Raw genomic sequence first — 22,546 nt, forward strand, 5'->3', positions numbered from 1 at the left:
AACGGAGGGAGAGTTTGGTTTGTTCATCAAATGGAGTGCAGAGAAACTCCAAAGAAATAGGCTACATTTGTCTTTGTGTTGTTTTATTAGAGTATATAGGTAAGGCCGGAGCTAACAACACTAAGAAAAAAGAAAAAGTGCCTTCTCAGAAAGTGTTCATGCCACTGGAATACACACTCTTGCTGAAGGTGTGTGTGTGTGTGTGTGTGTGTGTGTGTGTGTGTGCGTGTGCGTGTGCGTGTGTGCGCGCGTGTTTTGCCCCTGCCCCTTAGAGAGTCTGTGCACGCCACTGCCTGCCAGGAAGGTTCCTAAACTTCCTCCACTCCGCTGGCCTGTATCACTCCGCCTCCAAAATAGTCCACGCCTAACCGGAGGGTGGCAGTAAAGGGCTGACCGCGCCTAGCCTGCCGGGAAGAAGGAAAAGGAAGAAGAAGACAGCATCACGTAAACGTGTTTTCCCTCCTGCTGTCGAACTAACCTACTGGTAATGTGCTCTTCTTTAGAATACCTGTTCCTAAGATGGAGACTGGCGGTAAACCTGTCCCCTTTGAGTTTAAAACAGTCCCTTTCTCTGAATCTCAGCTGGACATCTCCGGACAGCCGTACTCCGTCTCCGTCGTCAAAGTAGGATACTGTTTGCCGCAGCCCGACGGCACATTTCGCGCAGACGGGACTATTTCCCTCATAACGGGACCCAGGACTATTCTAGTGGACACCGGAGGACCGTGGGACCGCGACTTCCTCCTCACGACACTGAAGGAAAGGGGTCTGGGGCCGGGAGATGTTAACTTGGTCGTAGGGACTCACGGACACTCGGACCACATAGGAAATTTGGGACTTTTTCCAACAGCAATGATAGTGGTAGGGTGTGATATTAGTGAAGGTGACAGGTACCTCCCCAATCAGCTAGCAGAGGGACAAGCGTACCGTATTGATGAGCATGTAAGTGTGTTTATTATACTCTCTCGTCACGCCCACACTCCATTCAAAAATCTGTTTAATGTTGATTTGGTTATTGCTAAACGTACCCACCTCATAAAATAAGACAGTTCATGAATCGTTGGGAACTTCTAGTAAATTCGGCATACAGATACACTATGCAGGACTTTATTTTAATAAAATCACAACTTTTACAATTGATTCACCGTGATACTGTAGCTAGCCTACCACCCGCACGGTGTTGTTTTGGTGGAAGACAATTGTGGGAATAACAGGCGTGCCAGTTCTAAAAGCTATTTTTTTTAATGTAATAAGTGCTGCTTGTTGTATTGGATCTATGTCGAATTGAAGAGTAGCTACTAACTATACATGAAATGTCTTAAGTCATGTTCTATGAGGTGTGTACGTTTGCCGATACACTAGAAACCGTTTGTAGTTCATAGTTTCCATAGTTTAAGAAACGAGGGTCTAAACTGCTACTAGAATGTCTCACATATGTCACTCATATATTGTGGCTCTGCCTACTTGTTGCATTGTTGTCTGCTTACATGTTATTTTGCTCCATGTTTAGATGCTTTAATGTCATTTTATATCTGTCTGCTTCAGTGTTTCTACTGCTATGTTCTGTGGCTTTATGTCGTACCTGTGGATTTCATGGCACTGTATTTTTTCATGTTTGGTAGCACAAATTTTATCTTTATCTTGACAAAATGCACTTATTGTGAGTCGCTTTGGACAAAAGTGTCTGCTAAATGATGTAATGTAATCAGTACAAACAGGGTTCTTCATGAGGCTTTAAAAAGCACTTTAACATCATGTCCAGCGACTACAGTTGACTGGCAAATACTGGCACATTTACTGAAATGTTGACTAATGTGCACTGTCCCTGTAAAGCTGTAAGCTCAGTACAGTAAAGTACAGTGTATTGCAACAAATGCAGTCTCCTTTATCTCCTCCAGGTGTCTATAGTTCCCAGTCCAGGCCACACAGGACAGGACGTGAGCGTCCAGGTGAGGGGAACCTCACTGGGGACGGTGCTGGTTGCTGGGGACTTATTTGAATGCTGCTCAGATGAGGAGAGCTGGCGGGCTCTGAGTGTGAGCCCTGCAGTACATGAGGTCAGCCGCCAAGAGGCGCTACGCACCGCTGATGTCATCATACCAGGACATGGACTGCCATTTAGAGTCTTCAGGAACTGATGAACCAAACCTGGATCTATACTTGAAATTACTTAAAGAAGGGATGTGATGGCACATGGAGTGTAGGTGGAGTTTGGACACTTTTATCCAAGTTAAACACTGAGAAAAATCTAACTACAATACAAATGCATTTTTGAAGGCTGATACTGGTCAATTTTGGATTGATCTGCTGAAAGACAATTTTTAATGTCTTTAAAATGGACAATTTTCATGCCCAAAAAAATCCCAAAAGTGACAAGTATTCAGTGTTTCCCCCTGAATTTTATTCTTGTCAGGGTGAGAAAGCCTCTGAAACAGCATTCTGACCAGCATGAGAATCTAAAACTCTAACTAAAACCCAGTATGATTACACTAATAATAATAATTCATATTTATATGCATACTTTTGCCGATTCTGATCAAAACATCTCATTGATTCAGTTTAGGTTTTGGCTGTGAGGTGTTTATAGACTGGTAAATACCTAGAGAGTGATTGTTTGTTAGGTTGTCACTGGGGAGTGAGCATGGAGTCCAGAAACACAATAAAATGAGAATAAATGATTGTATTGTAGTTAAAGGAGCGGTTCACTTATAAAACAGCTGGAACTGTATTTCTTCCAGGCTTCAGTGTAATTGATCCTACAAGAAGATTTCTTTAGTTCATTAGATAATGGTAAAGATGGGTAATGATGGTTTAGTTTGAACTGAATTCCTGAACATCCGTATTCACTGTACTACGGATATAAGCAACTTCCTAGAGCTTTGGTCAGACAGTTCAGCAGCAGTCCCCCCTTTTTAGCTCATTCTTTACTGTACACCTATTACATAATTTATGCCAGACAATGGCAAAAGTTGTATTTATTTGTATTTTTATATCAGAATCATTACTTCCTATAAAATGGAAAATCTTAAGTGGTGACTTCATCTTGTACCAGGAGGAGTACATAAAAATTCCAGCCAATAAAACCAAAATCACAGATTTTTGTAACAATCCCGCCCCTCTGCCCCTCCCATCAAATCAAACTGCCTTTCTCTCCCTGACTGATCTCCCATTAGTTTACACTTCTGAATGATCCCTCTCTGCGTTATGTCCCACCCAAATATCCTGTTTCAACAGGAACAACACTTAGGAAATACACTTAATCATTTTTAAGTAAGCAAGGTGTTCTCAAAATGCAGTTTCATTGTCACTTTAAGAGAGTTTGGCTTGAACTTCCATATGAATATTGTGTAAAATATATTTTGACATGGAAAAAAACAGATCAGGGATTCACTTTAGCAGGGTGTTACTGCATTTCAACATGCTAATTTTCAATGTTCATCATTTCACTGAACTGCTTTTAACTCTACATGGAGTAATTGAGCTCTAGATGCGCTTACTTGGTGTACATATTCAGATTTATTAACCTTTAAACCAAATGAATGCTTATGAGGTTATGAGGTGTCTTACAAACGTCGGTTTTTAAAGAAGAGTGCCTTTAAAAGTTGCTGTTCCCTCTCCCCTTCGCAGATCAAAGATCCATTTGATGACCTTATAGAGACTTCATATATTTGATGTCTTTGATCAGACAATAAATCCAAGGTCATATTTTCTTATCGTACTGTTATCTCTCTGTCAACTGTGTCTAAACCCCCACCCACACACACACACACACACACACACACACACACACAGAGCTTCACCTCTGAACTACTGATGATCTCACTAGTTTCAGTCATTCAGGTCAGGGATAGCATCACACTAGTTTCCATTAACGTCAGCAGACAGGTTAATTATTACGAGGTTTTATTCCAATATGGGAATATCAATGTATTTGGATACCACTATTTTCTGCCAATATTCAATATCTTTACATTTGATCATTTTCATGCCAGAATTTCATGCCAGGGTGGAAAAGCCTCTGAATTTATGTGTGTGTGTGTGGGCGTGTCAGAATGCCATTAGAGTGGTAGTACCAGGCACAGGCTGGTAGATACTTAGAGAAGTTTATGTAACATCACCATAAAACATTATTGACATCCGGGTCAATAAATGTCATTCGACTATTTGTGTTTCACCAATACATTTCTTTTGATATGTGTTGAATAGTGTTTGGTCATCTATTGTTGGCTGTCATTTGGGGAAACAGCAATATGGTAAACTTCTGTAAAATGAACCTTTAAACATACAAATATACAAAATAGTCCTAGAAGAGGGAACTTGGTATAGATGTTCCTACCTAAGTCTGTATAAAGAAAGATAAGGATAGAAAAAATGACCTCAGTTTTATTCACAATCAAGTACGTCCAGTGTATCAAGCTTCAAGATTTTTGGGCTAAAGAAATAAAAAATAAATTTCATTTTTGGGTAACCTCTGGTAGCCGATACCGATGTCTCCTAATGACCATTAGACCTTTACTCTAATCACTTATCTACAGAAAATAAGATTATGGGTTTCTACATCTAAAGGTCTAAACTCCAGAGTCCATGATGATTATTAATTTATTTGCACTTTTATCCATTTGTTCCACAGTCTCTCTGTACACTTATCCTAGCAACTTATGTGTACTGATCTATGCATTCATTCTTGACTGGGTGTATCTCTGCTCTTTTTGTGACCATCAAGACTAATGTAACTAATGTTACAATCCATAATGTTAAATCTGTTAATGTGTATGAACAGTCACATCTTTAAACATGGCCAGTCCTCTGACTTTTAGACTTGAGTCTTAAGTGTTTGATTCTCTATCTGAGTATATGATTCTCTGTAGGAGACAGAGAGGGCGTTGGCCGGGTAATTTATATGTTTTAACAACAGATAATATCCTGCTTGCTCAGATCATATGAGTGTTTGTCAAGCTGTGAGCCCAGGGCTGTCAGATTGTCAGATTTTAGTTGTACAAACCACTCTGGAGGCAGAAATAAGCTAATTGGTTTAGTTAAACCTGAATGGGCCGAGCCAAAGAACCTCAGTTTTTCTGGCTAAGTAACGTTCACCTGAAGAACCGTGAAAAAGGCAAGAGAGGAGGCTAATATTATGAAGCCTAGTGCACTTGCTACTAACTAGGTTATCTACAGTAAGTTTCCTAGTTAGCCTAGCTGACCTTCCAAGTTCAAACTAGCCTTACTAGCCTACAGCTATCTAGGTAAGCTAGTTAGCTAGCCTGCTGACTTTCCAAGATCATGATGCCATGCACTGTTTCGAATTGCGCTGAGGCCCAGGAGGGCCCGGCCCCCTTAGTTCTGGTCGGGCATCACTAGGTCTATGTAAATCCAAGGTGCGGGGGGGCTACCTCTGTGGGTTAACGTGCTGCATAGGCTATATGTCTCTTTATATCAAACTGACCATATCGGCTGTTATGGAGACAAGGGCATGCCTGACAACTGAAGTTGTCCACAACTGCGCAATTTTGTTAAGGCGTGATGGTTTGGATTGTGCGTAACAGGCGGATAATTTGTTCTGAATCCGTTTGTCTTTGATGCAATTCTTTTCAGTGCAGTTGCTGTATAGTTCAGCAACAAATGTTATAGGTTACATTAATATAAATCCGTGAGATTGGCTGTGCTTTGTTATTAGTTCCTATTGGTTAGTTTAGCCGTAGTTAACTTGGAAGACAACCAACACCCGTGTCTCGGTGAGGTTATTGGAGCCGTGTTCGGAATGGTTCACTCATTCAATCACTCATTATTCCCTATGGAGTGTTTGTCATCTAGTGAACTATATGGGCAACGACCGAACAAAGTTTCGACACTACATTACAGTCTGGTTTGAATGAACTCTTCTTGGCCATTAGACTGAATGGAAACTGTCCCAGGAGGTGGTGGTAGCATTACTTGCCACTCCCCAAGACAAAAAAATGTAGAAATGCTGTATTATATTATATAACAGCAGGAGAGAGCAGGGCTAGGCTGGCCTAGGATCAATACTTTGTTACAATATGACTCTGGTTTGTCCTCTGTCTGCATATTTACATATCTGTTGCCTGGATATGTTGTAAAGCTCCCTAGGATAAAGGCAGGGCTTCTAAGAAAGAGCATACCACATTTTTAATCTTTTACCATTCCTACAGTAAGTGTATATAATCGTCATTACACACACCAGACTGGAAATATTAAAATTTTGCTAAAACTTTGCTAAAATCCATCAGCCTCACATGAAACACCAAAAATAGTTAATTCCCAAGCTTTGATTATGCATAGTATCTTAATCACATATAACTTATGTTTATGTTCATCTTATCTTGAATTTATTTTTAAAGCAACATTGTTTCACCTAGGAGGGCTGACTTCTGCTCAGATAAGGCCAGGTCAGGGAACAGTAATGGAAACCAGCCTTTATGACCCAGTAAGCCTTGGTGATAATCATACTGAGGGCTCGTCATTTGTTTTTCCGTTGAAGCTTTATGGTTACATTTGTGTGTGTGTGTGTGTGTGTGTGTGTGTGTGTGTGTGTGTGTTACAGGTGTCCCTGACAGATGTTGGTTGTACTCGACCTCCATGCTCACTGCCATCGCCTCCCTACTCATTTGACTGGCGCCATAACTCACTGATAAGGCAAACAAATCATGCACACACACACACACACACGGACACATCATCCTTACTGACAGCGCTTATCAGTATCCATAGTGATTCTGTTGTTCTCATAAAAACAAGAGATACTTTAGATGCTAAGGTTAAATTCATATAGGCTGTTCTCATGGCGTTGGATAAACAGAATAGGTTTGTGAATGCTTCCCTCCGAAAGCTTAAAAACAAGATGCCGTCTCATCGAGGTAGAAACCGTGAAGCTGCACCTCAGACAACAAATGAGAGGCGGGTTTGGTAGGTGGTGTGTCAGTGTCCATGATGAAAATTGTGGGGATGTTTTCTGGTCCAAAACAGTTGGCTAAACAAGATGAACCTCATTTGGGTATAAATACGCAAACAAACATTTTATGAGCCATTGTCAAATTGATTATTAAAGGTGCTATGTGTATGATTTTTAACCATAAATTGATAGACCAGTGGTATTAAGACCACATTTCCCATAAACCCTGTTGCTTCCTGTTCCCCCTCCCCCCCTATTCTATTCTATTCTACTCCTACTAGTCTTTTATTTGAAAGTAAAAAAAAATCAACAGCTCCACATCATATAACAAGGGTTCAAATATAGTACGTCTAGTTTAATTACAGGAGTGGTCATAAGCCCACAGTTCAAAAAATAACTTTGGGCAGTGGACTAAACTCAACTTTATGGCAGGTAATCACGCACACACACTGACACACACAAGGGAGTCATAAAGGTGTGTGATAAAGATAGAGGTTGGCTGTTCTCTCCTATAACTCCACCTCTACGCCCTCCACCCAAGAAACCTCAACTACATATATAAACACGACTTCCATCTTCTTTTTCTTTACATCTGAAGTGCAAACGTCCACATGTGACGTCTTTTAACAATAACCAATTTGATATTTTTTGCATTTTTCCCAAGTGTGCGAAGAGGAAACATATTGTACTGACAACATCTGAAATAGAAGAAGCAGAAAATCTGAACTTTGGGAGAAGCAAACTTAGGATTTGAATTTTTTTTTAACCCCCCTTGTTTTACGGCACATCTCAAGAAATCATGTGTACTGGAAAGTGCTCCAAGTTCATTGCCATCTCCCTCTATGTATTGGCTGCGGTGTCGGTCATCTGCAACATCATGCTCTTCTTCCCCGACTTTGACACAAAGTTTGCGTCCGAAGACAGGGACGGAGAAGACCGACTCACAGAGGAGGTCAAATATATGGGAGGCTTCATAGGGGGAGGAATCGTGGTGAGTATCGCCGATATGTTTGGTTTTACTTTGATTTCGAGCGTGTAAGAACTTCGAATTTAGAACTTAAAATTTCCAAATTTCATTCGGTTCAGCCCAGTTTACTCCAGTTCAGTCCAGTTCAATTCAATTCCATCTAGTCCAGTCCAGTCCAGTCCAATCCAGTCTAGTCGAGTCCAGTCCATCCATTTCTATTCAGCTCTGTTATGTTCTGCTCCATGCAGTGACTTCACTATCTTCTTTTTATTTTTGCTTAAATTGCTTTTGTTTTTGCCTTTATTTTTACTTTCTTAGTTTTTTTTATTTGATTTGAATGCATTTACTTTTTAATCACAATTGCCTTTATTTTATAAATATTACAAAGAAATAATAATAATAGCAGATTCCTGCAGTGAATCTGCTTTACTTTTATTGTTCTCTTGTAGACGTGTGCAGTTTCTCGCCATATAAAGACTGAGAATCAGCCAAAGTCTCATGTTGGTTTCTCTCTCTGATTTTTCCTAATTTTCTCCCCATCCTCCCTTGTTCTTTGATACTTTCCCTCTTTCCCTTCCTTGGCCTCTTCCTCTCTCTGATCTGATTCCAGGTCCTTATTCCTGCCATCCACATCCATCTGACCAGTAGTAAGGGCTGCTGTAACAACCGCTGTGGGGTAAGTGCATACAGGTTTTGTCTATTTGTTTCTGACTGAAATGTTTCTGTTCTCTTGTTGCTCTGGAAAACAGTTTTTGGACCAACCTGTTTTGGAGAATGGGCTGCAGTGAATACATTTGACCTCTTTTGTGGTAGTGCTTTTCAGTTTACTGCATCATCACAGTCAGAAAATGACACAATGGTGCGATACTCCTACATTTGTATTCTCTCAAATGAACTTCATCTCTGTAGATTATGTTATTTTTTGAAACACATACATTTTTACATTTTCAGCACTTTCCAGCATGATTTTTTGAAATGTCACATTGTTTAGGTTATTGTCAAGTCAGGGCTGGGAAGAGTACTAAAATACCCTACTCAATAAGGATAGGGTTACTATAATTTGTTACTCTTAGTTTGCTGCAATTTTACTGAAGGAGAAGTAAAATTACTGGAGTGAAAATCTACTAAAGTGAAAGTAAATGGTAGCTCTTTTAAAATGTAGGGGATTGTAACACTTTGTGCATTTCTGTCCATATCTCCTTGCTCATTTGAGAAATCTGGTGTAAATGTTTTACATCTGTCTGTTACAAAACTGAGCAGTTTCAACATCTCCATGGTACACAGAAAAATAGTTATTCTGTATCAAAGAAAGGGAGAGAAATGTTACATTCTACCCCACATCCTGGGTTAGTTGTAACAACATTTGGGGTAAAATGTTACATCTTTTGTAAAATCATGAACTGGATCCAAACCACGGCATTCCCGTGTTACAACTATACCCAGTCTCCCCTACTTGGAGTAAAAGTTACTCTTTGGGTTGGTTTGTTTTTTTAAAAAGAGAACATTGTTACATATCTTTCTCTTGCTCACAATCTAAATATATTTATTGAATCCACACTGTTACATTCTAATGAAGGCCTTTAAATAAGAATGTGCAATTGCATAAGAATTGAACAATGCAAAAAGGACAAGAGGGAAGTTTAGGGATTTTGAACTAGATTCTTTTGTGTAAAAAAAAAAAAAATCAAATGAAAGTACAAAAACAACGTAAAATGTGACTCAACATTTATGTGGCAAATTTATGTAACAAAATGTATACTCTGCAACGGATCTTGTGAAGTACAAGATTTCAGTCGCAATAAGTAAAAGTAAAATTACTGACTCATCAAAAAATACTCAAAAATGTGCAACTGCGCAAAATTGCCTTTTCGTTACAGCAAGAAGAGTAAATGTAATTTGTTACTTTCGCCGTTGACTGTACTGTGTCTGTTCCTTCTAGATGTTCCTGTCCATTGGTTTTGCAGCAGCTGGTGTGGTGGGGGCCTTGTACAGTCTGAGTGTAGCTGCCCTGGGCCTGGCCAATGGGCCCACGTGCTTTTGGTCAAACCCGGACAATATCATCCCAGAATGGGGCACGCCGTTCGCCAGCAGGTAAGACAGTATGTGGGTGTCTTCCTGTCAGTGTGGCTGGTAGGTCTTTCCTGGGAAAAATAATCCCCGTTTCCTGTCCTCCTTCCCCAGTAATGGGAGCTACCTGGGTGACAAGGAGATGTGGAAGTGGTGTAAAATTCCAGAGAACGTGGTGGAGTTCAATGTGGCTCTGTTCTCCACTCTGTTGGTGGCCGCCGCCGTGGAGCTGGTCCTCTGTGCCATCCAAATGGTCAACGGACTCTTCGGATGCCTCTGCGGTACCTGCTCCGGCAAGGAGGTGAGGCTGGAGCTGTCTAATGCTGCCTGCACAATCAGCAGATTGGACTTTTAGTTCTACCAACATTTCTGAGAGAGCGTCTCCAGAGCTGCTCTGGAGGAAGAAATCATCTCACTGGTTGAGTTAAACATCAGTGGGCAGAGCCAAAGAACCACAGTTTTTCTGTCTAAGTAACGTTAGACTGAAGCCCAGTGAAGAAGGCAAGAGGTAAGAGAGGAGGAAGCTAATATGAAGCCTAGCACTCTTGATACAAGCTGAAGAAATACAATCTAGCCACACTAAGTTATAGATGAGAATGGCGATGGCGCGGCAAAAAGGCCACACCTGCAAAGTCTGGTACAAGTACGAAACCCTATTCAGTTTCTATGGGCAAAACAATAAATTGACATTTTCTGCGTTCTAATATTTTATGTGAAATGTATATGGCGTAATTTGTCGTTACCTTTTCATGGTTGTCAAACAACAGCATGATCATTAAAATGTTTTTTCTTGAAGTGTCAAAATGCTAGCATGACTCCTCTCTTGAACGGAAGTTTTCACAGGAATTTGCTAGCTTGTTAGCATTTTGTGACTTCCAGAAAATAAACATTTTAATGATAAGGCAGTTCTTTGATAACTGTGTAAATTATCAAAACACGGAAAAAGCAACCACAGAAAATGTTGATTTTTTTTTTTAAACAAAAAGGTGATCTTTGCACAACCGTATGCGCCAGGTGCGTCGGAGGAGCAGGACAAAGTACAAATCAGTAGACTCCCGCACACTGTCTTCACTTACAAGACTGAACATCACGCCATTCTTATCTATCTAGGTTGGCTAGTTAGCCTAGCTGACCTTCCAAGTTCAAACTAGCCATACTAGCCTATAGTAGTTAGCTAGCTGCTGACCTGCTGAATGCCAGTCATTGCTATTTCTATTTTATTTATATTTTGACCAGAGTTCCTTTTTTGCCATTGAAGTTTGCCAGTTAGCTAACTTGTGCTTACAAAAACTGGTTTGTTTGTTTTTTGCTCCGCCCATTGATGTTTAACTAAACCAATGACATTATTTCAGCCTCCAGAGCAGCTCTGCTTCTGAGAAATATTTGTAGCACTAAAATTACAATCTGCTCAAAATCAGCAAACCCCCAAATAGTTCCCAGCACTTTCTGGTAGACATGCTTAAAGTCACAATGAAACACTTTGAGAGAGCATCTTGCTTCCTTAATTTGATGTGTTTCCTGTTGAAACAGGATGAAGTCACCAGTTAAGATTTTCTGTTTTCCAGGAAGTAAATGTAATGACATTTTGATATAAAAATACAAGAAATTTTTTTTTTTGTCATTTTCTTTGGCAGAAATTGTCAAATAGGTGTATGGTATAATAGTTTGAATTGGTCATTTTTTATTCCAGTGTGACTTTAAGTAGTAAGTAATTTTAGGGGAGAGGTAAAAGCAAGGAAGCGAGGGAGAGTGTGTGTGTCTGAACTAACCCCAGCCTTTGTTTCTTTTCTGAACAGTAAGCACAACTACAACAATATACCATGACCACTTGAAGAATAAGAAGAAATGACAGTGTAAAACATTACATCATCATCATCATCATCATCAACAACAACAACAGTCATCATCATCATCATCATCATCATCACCATCGTCATCATTATTTTTTCAAGAGGAATGAATGGTTTAATTGATAAATGATCATTTCACAACTATTTCACTGGGCCTTTATATTTATTAAGCATATCATATTATGATGTTAGCACTGCCTGTGATTCAAGCAAGTATGACTGAAGGCCTTATAAGTAGACTGTAGATATGAGCATTGATGAACTGATGCAGTATATGAATCTACAAATGTGTATGTTTTTCCATATTTTGTAATGAAGAACTGAATTGAAGAGAGCGCTAATACGTTTCATTGTTTCAAAAATATTTCCAGTCCTTGTAACATTTTTTCTGAATTGAATTAGCTGATGCTAACAAGTGATATAGTAAAGGGTAAACCACTATTATGAGGTGAATGCATGTTCTTTGTCATAGTAAGTGACTGATGTAAGCTGAGTAGCCTACGTACTGATTCTTTTAAGAGGGGAAACGATAAATTAATGCTCGTCTGTAAATATAGTTGATTTTTGTTTCTATTAATGTCTGTCTGTTTGTTTCAGTTTTATTCAGAGAAAAGAACAAATGAGCCTGGATAATGAAAATACAGCGATAAACCTTGAGAATATCACTCTCGAATCAAGCGTTTCCCTGTTTCTGCCTGTCCTGCGGTCATAGTATCTAACTGTTAGGCTACTGCAATTCGAAGCATTTGTCTTTTACAAGAATTTACAGCTTATATTATATTATCATTTTTCATCCTCCACATAGCCTAGATATCGTGGAAAATGCGCGTCACAGCAGGCCTATCTTGATTACAGTATGTCGTGAATACTGTAAAAACCAGACCCAAAAAGCCATATAAAATAATATAAGAGATTGACCCCGACGTGATTTGAACACGCAACCTTCTGATCTGGAGTCAGACGCGCTACCGTTGCGCCACGAGGTCTATGCCATATTTTCTGCATAGTACTGTACTTACATTAAATATACAAGACAGTATTACTGCGGAATGAGCGTTAATGTTTCAAGTTTATCCCCTTTTTGAGTTAAATTAGGTGCCTTTACAAGTCATTTCATAACGTCAAAACCTACATCATAAAAAAACCGACATTGTGGATAACCATTTTTTTTTTTTTTACGTAAAAACTGAATCAATAATAATGAATAATTTGTCTAAATAACGCGATAACTTATTGACTGACTATTGCATTGCTGACTCGGTAGACATTTTTAGCTGAATAATGTAATTCACTAATGTTTTTAGGCTTTACATTATTGCTATTTGTGATGTTATAGGCATGTGTTTGGTTTATTTTCTCCCCAGCGATATAAACGATATAGAAACTCCTTGTGCATTATTTTGACATTTGGGAAGGCCTGTAGGCTACACTGTTTACTGGTCGTGGTCTTGAATAGGACTCCATTTGCTCTGGTCCCAGTCTTGACTTGGTCTCGACCCCCTGTGGATGTGGTCTGGACTCCAGCTGGACTGGACCTGGACGCATTCATTACCTTAATTACCTTATTATGAGCTGTATAAACACTACTATTTTTACATCTATTTTTCCTACTTGAAGTTTCTAAAGTTGCTCTTCTGTAAGAGGCTTCTTGATGATGCAGGTAACCATTTCCACCTCGTTTCTTTTCCCAAGAGATAATTTTATGATGTATGATGAATGGAGTGCCTCTATATACTTAGTACACAGTTATTGTTCTCAGAGACTTTGCTATCTCTACTTGAAAGTATGGACTATATATTCTAAAGTATGCTCATGAGTTAAAGGGCATTAAGTAATCTATGAGCATTAATGACCTGTATTGATGAACAAGCTGGCATTGTGAATGCAGCCCAACAGTCATTGACATTTGTTTGCCAATTGTTGCAGGCTATTTATAGGATATCTTATCCTGTCTTTAAAGTAAAAAAAAACCTTGGGGTTGATAATGAATCTTGCATTCGTAATTGGCCTCTGAATATAAAGTTGTGAAGACTTTCAGCCACTTTGATTCAGGATGGCAATTTAAGACTAAAGGGGTCAAGCTACATTTTCCCAATTCCTATTACCTCTTGACCTAGATTAGGGTTAGACTGATATATCAGCTTGCCAATACATCAATATTGTCCTTTTATTAAATATCAGATATCAGTAGAAGATAGAAGAAAAGAGTAGTGGGTGAGCACACAAAGCCACAACAATGTCGCTAGATGACAGAGGTGAGATAAGATCAAACTTTATTGATGCCAGTGGGGAAATTGGGTAGTTGCATGCAGCAAAATAATAAGATACAGCAGAAGAATAGAATATAAACAAGAATATAACAAATAGGAGGGTATTAAACATTGAGCAACGAACAATATCAATGTGCCAGGAACATATTAAGTAAAAATGTTTAAGTGAAGTGCATGAAAAGTATGAATTACAGCATTATGAGGTGGGTAAAATGACAGCAGTAGATTATACTGAGTCAAAGAAAAATGAATTAAAATATTTCCGATATGAAAATATGCAAAAAAAAGAAATCCTTGAAAAAAGTGACAAATGATAAAATATCCAAATATATGCAATATATACAAATTAAGACAAATATGGGAATATGAAGAAAACAAATACGTAAATATGCAGCTTACATGATGTGCAAAATGTGCATCATATTCACATTAGCACAGCAGTAGGCCTATATGTACAAAAAGACTGACAGAGAGAGAGAATGACTGACAGAGAGAGAGAAAGACTGACAGAGTGTGCATGTGCGTGTGTGTGTGTGTGTGTGTGTGTGAGAGAGAGAGAGAGAGAGAGAGAGGCCTAGAACAGATCAATTTCCTGTTCTGAGTCTCATACAGAGAAAAGAGACACGTACTGAGACAAAGCAACAGACAGGTCAGTTAAACCTCCAGTATAACAGACAAATAGTATGACAGGCTGACAGACAGACAGACAGACAGACAGAAAACAGCACTTGGGAATTATTTCTGTCTTCATCCTCCTCTTCCTCCTCCTCTTCTGGATCTCCTCCTCTTCAGATCATCCAGCAGGTAAAGGACTCAGTCTAGAGTCCTAGTCTTTACTGGACCTTGGTATAATACAGTATGACTATTGCATTATGTTGGATCAGCAGGTTATAGGCGGGTAATTGCATATGTGAATCATCCAGTTCAAGACCACAAACAAAAGCCATATCTGTCAGATAGGAAAAATCAAGTGGCAGTGGGAAATTTATTGATATGTGTGGATGCGTGGGTGCATGATCTGTGTTTGAGATAGCGAGTGTGTGTGTGTGGGGGGTGTGGTGATGTTACTCATACTGAAAATGAAAAAGTCGGCAGTGGCAGTTGTAGATATGACTGTACAGAGATGAACACTCTGTGATGGCAGAAGAATTGTTGGCTTGAATCCAAACAGCCAACAGGGTAGGTAAATAAAAACCCTTGCAAAAAAGTCACGTGAAAATTTCAAACTACATTTGAATTGAAAGCATTGTACATTCTGAGATCACATGTGACAGTTTTTACTTCAGATTCAATTTCAGTTCACTGGTGAAAAGTCTTTTTTTTCTCTACATTTTCACATTTTCACCTGCCATTCTATATGACAATATTTGTTTCACGTGTGAAAACTTTACTTCAAAGGTGAAGAGACAATTCACGGGTGAAAATGTCATTTTCACATGAGAAATGGGAAAATGTACATGTTCTCGTTTGAAAAACAACGTGTCCAAAAAGCACATGTGCTTTGAATTCACATGTGGGTTTTCTGTAAAGGAAGTAAACCTTTTTCCCAAACCACTGATCAATAGTAAACAATTTTTCAATTTGGTACTCAATATATTTGTGTGTGTAGCAGCATTGAGTTCTGCTTTCCATGAGGAACTGCAAACCCATGTTGGCACAGAGACTTTGTTCCTCCTAACCAGAAAAAAACAGATGATGCAATAAAATACTTTTAAATTGTGTGTGTGTGTGTGTGTGTGTGTGTGTGTGCCAACATGGCGGGAGGGGCAAACATTAGCATATGACAAGACTGGCAGATAATACTAAAATCATACAAAACACCATTCAAAATAAATCAATATTCTTGCTATGGACACACAAGAGTCACAACAGAAACTACATTAAACTATCATGAACTCAACTCACTGAGCTCTCGACCATTTTTTAATCCCTGCTGCTTATTAACATATACGAAAGTTTCACTTCTTAGTTTAGTATTAAGTCTATAAGGTACAAACTCCCTCTTGTGGAGTAATTATTATCTCTTTGGTAAATTCAGAATAATTCTCATTGGCTTCTTCTGAGATGACTGCAGCTTGTTTTGAAGGTACTTTGAGTTGCCACTACCAAGAGCAACAAGCAGTCATAAGAAGGCTGGATAAGGGCTCCAGCCAAGGTAACCATTGCTTTCCTCTCTATCTAGATATTCTTGCTACAAAACATGTTCTTTGATTAATTTTTAAGAGCCAAGATAATCGACTGTGTCCCTTACTGTGAACTTGAGTTCAGAGGCTTCTACTAGTATTTCTGGGACCAAAGAGTATAGAGTCTGTTTTCCCTAAATGGAGACATCCACCTAAAACTACTAGCGCAGAATCATCTGCATATAAAAAAAAGCTCATGAGAACATTCAGATCTTTCTGAAAGTAAAGTGGTCCCAGAATGCTCCCTTGGGGGACCCCATATAAATATATACATCTATAATAAACCTAAGCTGAGACAGAGTCCACCCAACATCCACAACCTGTTTCCTGTCCTCTAGATAAGACCTCACTCAACTAACTGCAGCATCTTTAAAACCAACAGCTACCAAAACCAACAACCAATAGATGAATAGATCAGCGTTTCTTGTCTCACAAATGGTTTTGTTTTGCTATTTGAAACGGCCGGCTATAAAATAGTGTCTGCTGTTTCAAGATCAGGTCAAGAAATCTTACGCCCACTCTGGCCTGCCCTGTAGAAATTTAGCAGAAAGTTACGTAATAATGCAATAAAAATACATTTTAGTTCTGTAAATTTCAGGGTAAATTTCTTAATACTGTTGAGTAATGTCAAAGAAATTTCGCAATAAATATTCGGGTAAATTTATGTAACTTCAATTAAATTTCATAGATATTTCTGGCAAATTACTAGTAATTTCAGATATATTTTTTTATTTGTATATGTTTTCGTACTTCTCATTGCTTAGTTTCTATTCTATTTTTGCACGTATATTCTACTTTCTTTTTCTCCCTGCTGAACATACTGTAATGAATTGGGTAAGGTGACCAATGGACCAAACTTACTCCTTTAAATGCCTCATAAATGCTACTATAGAATGAGGAACACTCTGTCCGTCCATCTGTCCGCATCCATTTTGCTCCTCAACGGGTTGGCCAATCACTCTCAAACTGCACATGAGCATTGAGCAGTGACATAGGCAGGGACTGACGGAGCTGATTTTTCCATTTTCCCAAATTTACACTGTTTATGCGCCTTTTTGGCAAGTCTGCACGTAGTTGTGGCGCGCGCATCCCCGGGTACGGACTAGTTAATTATTAATGTAAAATTGTTGCACTGGGCTGTACGCATGTTTTACTCATCTATGAGAAATGATTTGTGAGTACGTATTTGTAGTTTTTTTGCAGCCCCTAATGTAAAGTTTAATCTGTTCATCATGTTCAAACATGTCATTTGTGAGATTTAATTTGTTATCTAAAATGCCACAAATGAATGTTGTGAGAGAAAAGGGAGGTGATAGAATGTGAAAGAGTTTTTTTCCTAAGAACCTTAGTGAGTTTAGAGGAAATGATTCTGCAGTTTGGTTCTTTGTGCCTTCTGTAACTTATACAGGAGCCTTTTGGTAAATCTTTGTCATGGAAGTGTGTGAGGTTTTGGGGAGCGACTGAATGCTCATCTATCTTTTCCTCTCCTATCATTTAAAACACCAACTTGTTGGCAAATAAGCTCTATCCTTTATGGAGCTTTTTTCCTATCTTTATTCAAGAGCGTGGTCTTTCAATTTGAGAGCATGATTTATTGATTTCACGTTCAGATTTTGTAATGCTTTCCCTCAAACCCTGCCCTTGCACTCAAATAGCTCCTGCTTGCGCTTAGATTTGCTCTGCTTCTGCTCAAACTGTATGCTTGCACTCAGATATAATGTTGCTTGCACAGATTTCCTGCGCTCCAGCTTCAGCCCTTCTCCTCGCACTCAGGCTGCTTCTGTGCGCTCGTGAAACGTCTGCTCTCGGATTTCGGCTCTGCTCTCGGATTTTTTGTGCAACAACCCTGTCAAAATTCCCCAACCAATAGAATGCCAGGTGTAGTGTTGACCAATGAAATAATCCCTGCCTCGTTGCGGGCGCGTTCGCTTTACTTCTTAGAGCGTCCCGTATATGGAGATTTTTTCCTATCTTTAATCAAGAGCGTGGTCTTTCAATTTGAGAGCATGATTTATTGATTTCATGTTCAGATTTTGTAATGCTTTCCCTCAAACCCTGTCCTCGCACTCAAATATCTCCTGCTTGCACTTAGATTTGCTCTGCTTCTGCTCAAACTGTATGCTTGCACTCAGATATAATGTTGCTTGCACACAGATTTCCTGCACTCCAGCTTCAGCCCTTCTCCTCGCACTCAGGCTGCTTCTGTGCGCTCGTGAAACGTCTGCTCTCGGATTTCTGCTCTGCTCTCGGATTTTTTGTGCAACAACCCTGTCAAAATTCCCCAACCAATAGAATGCCAGGTGTAGTGTTGACCAATGAAATGATCCCTGCCTCGTTGCGGGTGCGTTCGCTTTACTTCTTAGAGCATCCCGTACGGGCGGTTACTGTTTAACCGGGTACATCCACTCCCGCCCTCCGGGGCTTTATTAAATACGACTTTTGGAATAAAAGGACAGTTAATGTATATACCAGCGCCTGTACTTTTTCTTTTACTATAATAGCTACATAAAATAGTAGCCGTATAGCACACCGGCCTCCCGTCGGTGTGCTAGAGGAGAAAACGACGTCACCTTCATGACTCAGGAGCAGGAGTCTTGCGGATCACTGGCCAATATGGACCGCCAAAGTCAAGGACCTCAAGTAAGTTTTTTATTTTAATGGTGCTATTACTTCTTTCAAATTGAATTGGTGAAGTCATATTTGCGGCACAAGAATACATCCATGATAATATGCTTGGCTTTCAAGTGTTGTACGTTGTGGGAACACTGTTGCTAGGCAACTAACAACAAAATGGACGTCGCCGTGTTAATTTTTTTCCTGTATTTTAGTGTTTAGGAATGGGAAAAGTACCAACAGCAAAAGTAACCAGCTAACACATTAAGACAGTAGAAAATAAAAGTAAATTCAATGAGCTACTACATTTTAAAAACGCAATTGGTGTGTTGTATATATATCCTTCTCTTCAAATGATGTTTACCGTTGCTGTGTCAAAGTCTGCTCTATCAGAAAGGTTTCACATATTGTAAATACGGTAAACACGTCCCCACTTGCAGGTATCATATCTGTAACATATCTACAATTAAATCAGTTATATTGCAGACATTAAGCACTAGCTTTCCAGTTGAACAACGAGGGGTCTGTTACTGTTAAAGCTGAGGAAATCCTTAAGTTGTGTCACAGATATTATTCCAATTTATTCCAATCTCAGTTACACAACATTCCACCAGATCGTTTTTTTTTTTTTTTTTTTTTAAGAACAGGCACGTTGGAATACAGTGTGTGTGTGTGTGTGTTTTTAAAATGTAGTAGCTCATTGAATTTACTTTTGTTTTCTACTGTCTTAATGTGTTAGCTGGTTACTTTTGCTGTTGGTACTTTTCCCATTCCTAAACACTAAAATACAGGAAAAAAAATTAACACGGTGGCATCCATTTTGTTGTTAGTTGCCTAGCAACAGTGTTCCCATAACGTACAACACTTGAAAGCCAAGCATATTATCATGGATGTATTCTTGTGCCGCAAATATGACTTAACCAATTCAATTTGAAGGAAGTAATAGCACCATTAAAATAAAAAACTTACTTGAGGTCCTTGACTTTGGCGGTCCATGTTGGCCAGCGATCCGCGAGACTCCCGCTCCTGAGTCATGAAGGTGACGTCGTTTTCTCCTCTAGCACACCGACTGGAGGCCGGTGTGCTATACGGCTACTATTTTATGTAGCTATTATAGTAAAAGAAAAAGTACGGGCGCTGGTATATACATTAACTGTCCTTTTATTCCAAAAGTCGTAAAGAAAGCAAGGGAAGTACATTTAATAAAGCCCCGGAGGGCGGGAGTGGATGAACCCGGTTAAACAGTAACCGCCCGTACGGGACGCTCTAAGAAGTAAAGCGAACGCGCCCGCAACGAGGCAGGGATTATTTCATTGGTCAACACTACACCTGGCATTCTATTGGTTGGGGAATTTTGACAGGGTTGTTGCGCAAAAAATCCGAGAGCAGAGCAGAAATCCGAGAGCAGACGTTTCACGAGCGCACAGAAGCAGCCTGAGTGCGAGGAGAAGGGCTGAAGCTGGAGCGCAGGAAATCTGTGCAAGCAACATTATATCTGAGTGCAGCATACAGTTTGAGCAGAAGCAGAGCAAATCTAAGCGCAAGCAGGAGCTATTTGAGTGCGAGGGCAGGGTTTGAGGGAAAGCATTACAAAATCTGAACGTGAAATCAATAAATCATGCTCTCAAATTGAAAGACCACGCTCTTGAATAAAGATAGGAAAAAAGCTCCATATCCTTCACCTGAAGAATAAATGTAATAAATTTAATGTAATTCTGAGAATAAATCCTCAGAGAATAGAGTCAGAATTTAAAGAGTTTAAGAGTTTAAAGGATTCATAATCTCAGAACCTCAGAATTCTGGCTTTAAATTCAGAATTTTGACTTTATATGTCCACCACACTCACTACTACTTCTTCTTCTTCTTCTTCTTCTCCTTCTTCTTCTTCTTCTTCTTCAGTCTACAGATCATCTTTGGTTGTCTTACTCCCCACCCCTTCCAATATCTTTTGTCCATCCCGTCATCTTTTTAGGCTCAGCCTCTCTGTCATCTCCATTTCCTCTCTAACCTCTCTTCTCTCTCTTCTCTCTCTCTCAGATCATCATGTCCATCATCAACACCACCACTGCCTGCCACAACCACTCTACAGGCCAGATTGACATCGTATTTGTTAGTGTTTACACCGTCATCTCCGTTGTGGGCCTCATTCTCAACCTCACGGCGCTCGTAATTTTCCGCCACACCAAGTCCAGATCGCACACCACAGTTTATATGACCAACTTGGCCATAGCGGATCTACTCCTGGTCCTAACGCTGCCCATGAGGATCTACTACCATCTGGGGTACACCGGCCTCCCTCAGAAACTGTGTGACTGGGTTGGTCTGGTCCTGTTGGCCAACATGTACGGGAGCATCTTCCTCCTCACTTGCATTTGCTTCGACCGCTGCATGGCCGTCACCTTCCCCATGTCACCTCGCGTCCGGGAAGGGAGGAAGAAAGCCCCGCTCATTTGCCTCGGGGTGTGGACGCTCACCTTCGGCGCCAGCCTGCCCGTCTACCTCTCCAAATGGAATGAACTTTCCCGGGAGGAGCACTGCTTTGAGACCCTGCCGGTCTACGCCACGCGACCGGTGGTGGTTTTTTCCACGCTGTTCATGGGGTTCGGGATCCCATTAGTGGTGATGCTAATCTGCTCCTGGGGTTTGGTCCGGGCTATCCGGCGAAGCGCCGTGGCCCAGACCGACCTGGTGGACAGCAAGAAGATCCAGAGGATGATTGCCGCCAGCCTCCTCATCTTCCTCCTCAGCTTCCTCCCTTACCATGCCACCCTGGGCCTCCTCTACCTGTATGGAAAAGCGGTACCATGCCCCCTGTTGGCCGCATACCACTACAGCCTGATGGTGGCATGTCTGAACGCCGTGTTAGATCCCATTGCATACTATTTCACCACAGAGACCTTTAGGGGGAAGGTAGACATGGATACTGTGAGGAAGATGTTCCCCTTGAATAGTCAAAGCTCTATGGAGGCAAACAGCAAAACCAGAGGGCCTATCAACACTTAGAGGGGTGTTGAGGAAGTGAAGTGTCATATACTGTACATTACCACTCAATAGTTCTTGACTGCCACCGATAAAACCATGTAGCCTACTTTAAAGTTGGTTATAAGCACAAACATTAGAACTAGGATGAAAATGAAATCAAGGATTGAGCTATTTCACATCATCAAAATATAGAAATTTAAATATTGTGGTCGAGGGAAGACTGGGTTGTGACCCAATGCTGGGTTGGGGGGAATTTGAAAAGGTCCCCAAATTGGTCCAGAGAAATGTTGTCAAAATGTATTAAGCTATGTTAGAGCCCCTTTGTGTTGCTACAATACAAGGTAGGTATATAAAAAGTGTATATTTATTGTCTAAAAACAGGCCTTACAACTCCTGCAAAATCACTTCTGGGTCACAAAAAAGTGGTTTTGAAAAAAAAAAAATAATAAATCAGGGGATTTAAAAAAAGCAAACAAAAAACACACAATTTGGACAGATTAAACTTTCTAGTGGGGAAACTGGGTCATCACAGTGGCAGAGAATATGATATATATAAGAATATGAGTATTGCATTATAGTAGAGTGAGTATTATAGTATGAGTATTAAGGATAATACAACAAATAATTACATCAGTCAAACATATTGAGAATAATACAACAAATGAATAAATGAAGATACAGTTTCTTTGTTGACGTATTGAAGTATT

At 39.9% G+C, this 22,546-nt stretch overlaps 3 protein-coding genes and 1 non-coding gene across 4 annotated transcripts; 3 read left to right on the top strand and 1 right to left on the bottom strand.

Annotated features, from left to right (window-relative positions):
- Nucleotides 1–435: 435 nt before the first annotated feature.
- mblac1 (metallo-beta-lactamase domain containing 1) lies at nucleotides 436–2,983 on the top strand. The gene is made up of 2 exons (XM_071900512.2): nucleotides 436–942; nucleotides 1,899–2,983. The coding sequence occupies exons 1-2, from the start codon at nucleotides 520–522 to the stop codon at nucleotides 2,136–2,138; spliced, it is 663 nt and encodes a 220-aa protein (XP_071756613.2). The 5' UTR covers nucleotides 436–519; the 3' UTR covers nucleotides 2,139–2,983.
- A 4,723-nt stretch (nucleotides 2,984–7,706) lies between these two features.
- tm4sf21b (transmembrane 4 L six family member 21b) lies at nucleotides 7,707–11,844 on the top strand. The gene is made up of 5 exons (XM_071900508.1): nucleotides 7,707–7,898; nucleotides 8,485–8,550; nucleotides 9,814–9,965; nucleotides 10,056–10,242; nucleotides 11,738–11,844. The coding sequence occupies exons 1-5, from the start codon at nucleotides 7,707–7,709 to the stop codon at nucleotides 11,738–11,740; spliced, it is 600 nt and encodes a 199-aa protein (XP_071756609.1). The 3' UTR covers nucleotides 11,741–11,844.
- Nucleotides 11,845–12,705: 861 nt separating this feature from the next.
- trnaw-cca (transfer RNA tryptophan (anticodon CCA)) lies at nucleotides 12,706–12,777 on the bottom strand. The gene has a single exon. It is a non-coding gene; the product is annotated as a tRNA-Trp (tRNA).
- Nucleotides 12,778–14,698: 1,921 nt separating this feature from the next.
- Nucleotides 14,699–22,268, top strand: LOC139912659 (lysophosphatidic acid receptor 4). The gene is made up of 2 exons (XM_071900513.2): nucleotides 14,699–14,865; nucleotides 20,895–22,268. The coding sequence occupies exon 2, from the start codon at nucleotides 20,901–20,903 to the stop codon at nucleotides 21,858–21,860; it is 960 nt and encodes a 319-aa protein (XP_071756614.2). The 5' UTR covers nucleotides 14,699–14,865; nucleotides 20,895–20,900; the 3' UTR covers nucleotides 21,861–22,268.
- Nucleotides 22,269–22,546: the final 278 nt, after the last annotated feature.

Source organism: Centroberyx gerrardi, chromosome 23 (genome assembly GCF_048128805.1).
Source record: "Centroberyx gerrardi isolate f3 chromosome 23, fCenGer3.hap1.cur.20231027, whole genome shotgun sequence".
Lineage (NCBI taxonomy): Eukaryota > Metazoa > Chordata > Actinopteri > Beryciformes > Berycidae > Centroberyx > Centroberyx gerrardi.

Excerpts from the sequence above, each read along its gene's own strand:
- LOC139912659 (XM_071900513.2), top strand. The coding sequence starts at position 20,901 with ATGTCCATCATCAACACCACCACTGCCTGCCACAACCACTCTACAGGC.
- mblac1 (XM_071900512.2), top strand. The coding sequence starts at position 520 with ATGGAGACTGGCGGTAAACCTGTCCCCTTTGAGTTTAAAACAGTCCCT. Across the intron at positions 943-1,898 it reads CGTACCGTATTGATGAGCAT|GTGTCTATAGTTCCCAGTCC; the intron begins GTAAGTGTGTTT and ends TATCTCCTCCAG.
- tm4sf21b (XM_071900508.1), top strand. The coding sequence starts at position 7,707 with ATGTGTACTGGAAAGTGCTCCAAGTTCATTGCCATCTCCCTCTATGTA. Across the intron at positions 8,551-9,813 it reads GCTGTAACAACCGCTGTGGG|ATGTTCCTGTCCATTGGTTT; the intron begins GTAAGTGCATAC and ends TGTTCCTTCTAG. Across the intron at positions 9,966-10,055 it reads GGCACGCCGTTCGCCAGCAG|TAATGGGAGCTACCTGGGTG; the intron begins GTAAGACAGTAT and ends CTCCTTCCCCAG.